Raw genomic sequence first — 3,452 nt, forward strand, 5'->3', positions numbered from 1 at the left:
CTGCTGCTATGGGCATCAGATCTGAAAACATAAGGGTCTTTTCGGAAGAAATTTACAGGGTGTCTTTGTTCATTTTGCTTGGAGGACTTACACTGTCACAGACAAATTACTGGTAAATGCCAATTTATCCTGACAATTTGTGGTTTTACGTGAACCACTAGTTTTATTTTGAAAGTCTAACTGGAGAAGGCATATTTCTCTTGTTGCTAACTTGACCACAGAGCCCTACACATCCAAAAACAATGCAAAATAGGTACCATTAACAAGCAATGCCAAGAGGTCTTGATAAATTGTCCATATGTGATGAGTTGGGAGGGAGCTTGCGTTGGTGATAGTCTAGATCCTCAACGTAGCTGTCTTTCAAAATCCAAACTGTTTTTGTTTTTTTTTATCTCCACTACAGCTGCTCTGCCTCATGTAGATATTTCTAGATCAACAGTTGAAACCTGCTGCTGCATTGTCACCAGAAATAATAACAGGAAGAGGAGGACCTACATTATGTCTAAGCTGTAGTTCAGTCTGAAGCTGTGACAGTCAGCAGTAAGACACCATGGACCTTACAGCTCTCTTCATGAGACTGCGTGAGTACTGAGACTTTTTGTAACGTTGTTACTAACCTGACTTTTATAGTGAGCAGATAATTTGATAAACATCTCTCTTCGTCTCTCCAGTGATGGATGTGTTGGTGCTGTTTGTTGCACAAGTTGACTGCAGTTACTTTGCTCAGAAAGCTGGTAAGTTGGAGTTAACTTAATTTGTTTAATTATCTTAATCTTGCTGATATGTGCCTTTTGTTTAAACCTCAGCAACAACAAGAGACTACCATCAAAAGTACGTAGGGACCAAGAATAGATTAAGTTGAAGTCTGTACTCATGTGTGAGTGTAACAAAATGGAACATGGTTCTATGAAAACACACTGAGCTCCCTAACCATGTGACTTTGCAGTTTCACAAACTGCTAAAATGTCCTTATGATTGATTTGTTTTAATGTTATACTATTACTAATTAAGGATCTTGTTTTTGTAAGTGGTGTTTAATTGATTAATTTTCTGTGTCTCAGATGGAGCTTTTCCTCGTGTTTCTCCAGACAGACAGCAGTTTTTTGAATATGAGACTTTCACTGTAAAGTGTGAAGAGCTCGGTGGCTTGACTGAATGGAGAGTCATGAGGAAGCTCCTCAAATCAATTACCACAAATTATTCTAACTGGAACTCATCTGCACCATCCTGCACCATTGATCCTGCCTTCCAAAGACACAGTGGAGAATACTGGTGTGAAAATGCAAAGGAAGAAACAAGTGGTGCAGTCAACATCACTGTCACTGGTATGTTAAGCAAATCGTATATCTAGCAGAGTTTTCTATTTATTTGAGGCAGTAAGCCATAATAAGCCTTAACTCAGTGTTTTGGAAATGGTCCACACTTCAACAATAAAACTTGCCTTATGTAAGTCAAAAAACATATTTAGGAAGATCCTATTAATCTTAAGGAATTATTTGAAGAATTTAGTTTTTACATATTTGTTGCTAACCTTTTTCGACAGACAAAGAATTGTATATTTCTGTCTTTTTGATAAAGCATAGTTTAAAAAGTGTGATGTCTGTCACACTTGGCTGGTTTAAGGCAGCCATGTGGGAAATCCAACCAAAATTTCTGACATGCCAGAAATTGTCCAAGAACCAGATCATTGATCAGGCAAATAATCCGGCGTCATCACCACAAACTGCACATCAAAGGACAACTCTACAATTCTTTGATTGGCAGAAATTTGGTTGGGTTCTAAAATTTGTCAAGGGCGACCAATTCAGGGCTAAAATAAGGCTGCCTGTCTGGCTTAATAGAGGCAGTATAGGTAGAACTTTCTCCACTAACTTTATCTAAAAAGGCTGGTATTTAGAGAAAATACCCTGAGAGTTGGAAAATGCTGCACACAACTCAAACCATTTAATTTTACAATGAGTTCAAGACAAAAGGCACTTTTGAGTGACAGAATACTGTGTCTAGGAAGATGCCTTAAATCTGCCCCCTCATATGGCAATAAATATAAATACATAGTACACAACAGGATACTCATTATGGTGTCCAAATTTCATATGTTCACTTTCTACGAACTTGACTGATGTTTTCTAATAAATATATATGATGTTTAACATTAAATATTTATTCATCACTTTGTTCAGGTGGTTCTGTGATCCTAGAAGTTCCTGTCCGACCTGTGGTGGAGGGACATGATGTGGTTCTTCAATGTAGAAACAAGAAAACAGATTCAAAACACATTGCTGATTTCTACAAAGATGGTTCACAACTCGGGACGCGGTATGAAAACAAAATGACCATCCGAAACTTTTCAAAGTCTGATGAAGGACTCTACAAGTGCAGCATCTCTGGGGCCGGAGAATCAGCAGAGAGCTGGCTGGCTGTTTTAAAACAAAGTAAAGCACCCTATGAGGATAATCATCGTGTTCACAGTGGCTCCACTGATCTCCTCTCCCCGCTGTGGATTGTTGTTGGTGTTTTATTTGTGGCTCTGCTGCTGTTGGTGACTGGGCTGCTTCTTTGCAGGAAACACAGAGGTACATTTTTCTCAGTTAAGTTTACATTGCACTAATTTGTTTTTTCACGTTGTAGTGGCAAATGTAATCACAATTATTTTCACAGGTTATATTTTTTAGAGTTAATGAAGTGCTACATTTACGTACTGCACTGGAGTCATGTGGAAATTGTAATCAGAGAGCAGATATTTTGGTGAAAACAAATTAAAATACATGTTGTCAGTGAACATTTACTTGGTTTCAGAATGTTTCCTTATGTTAACAGAAACCATAGCATTATGATTCCTTCAAAATGAATTTGAGTATTTCACAATCTGCTCAGTTACTGGGATTTTCACACACAACCATTTCTAGGGTTTACAAAGAATGGTGTGAAAAGGGAAAAAACATCCAGTATGCGGCAGTCCTGTGGGCGAAAATGCCTTGTTGATGCTAGAGGTCAGAGGAGAATGGGCCGACTGATTCAAGCTGATAGAAGAGCAACTTTGACTGTAATAACCACTCGTTACAACCGAGGTATGCGGCAAAGCATTTGTGAAGCCACAACACGCACAACCTTGAGGCGGATGGGCTACAACAGCAGAAGACCCCACCGGGTACCACTCATCTCCACTACAAATAGGAAAAAGAGGCTACAATTTGCAAGAGCTCACCAAAATTGGACAGTTGAAGACTGGAAAAATGTTGCCTGGTCTGATGAGGCTCGATTTCTGTTGAGACATTCAGATGGTAGAGTCAGAATTTGGCGTAAACAGAATGAGAACATGGATCCATCATGCCTTGTTACCACTGTGCAGGCTGGTGGTGGTGGTGTAATGGTGTGGGGGATGTTTTCTTGGCACACTTTAGGCCCCTTAGTGCCAATTGGGCATCGTTTAAATGCCACGGCCTACCTGAGCA

At 39.4% G+C, this 3,452-nt stretch overlaps 1 protein-coding gene across 1 annotated transcript; it reads left to right on the forward strand.

Moving 5' to 3' along the window:
• Positions 1 to 550: 550 nt before the first annotated feature.
• On the forward strand, positions 551 to 2,573 carry LOC123964112 (Fc receptor-like protein 5; the record flags this gene model as incomplete). The annotated part of the gene is made up of 4 exons (XM_046041221.1): positions 551 to 581; positions 672 to 734; positions 1,089 to 1,325; positions 2,181 to 2,573. Coding segments are annotated over exons 1-4 (724 nt in total), but the record flags the coding sequence as incomplete, so codon positions are not given.
• Between the last annotated feature and the right edge of the window lie 879 nt (positions 2,574 to 3,452).

The sequence above is a fragment of the Micropterus dolomieu genome, unplaced genomic scaffold (assembly GCF_021292245.1).
Source record: "Micropterus dolomieu isolate WLL.071019.BEF.003 ecotype Adirondacks unplaced genomic scaffold, ASM2129224v1 contig_639, whole genome shotgun sequence".
Lineage (NCBI taxonomy): Eukaryota > Metazoa > Chordata > Actinopteri > Centrarchiformes > Centrarchidae > Micropterus > Micropterus dolomieu.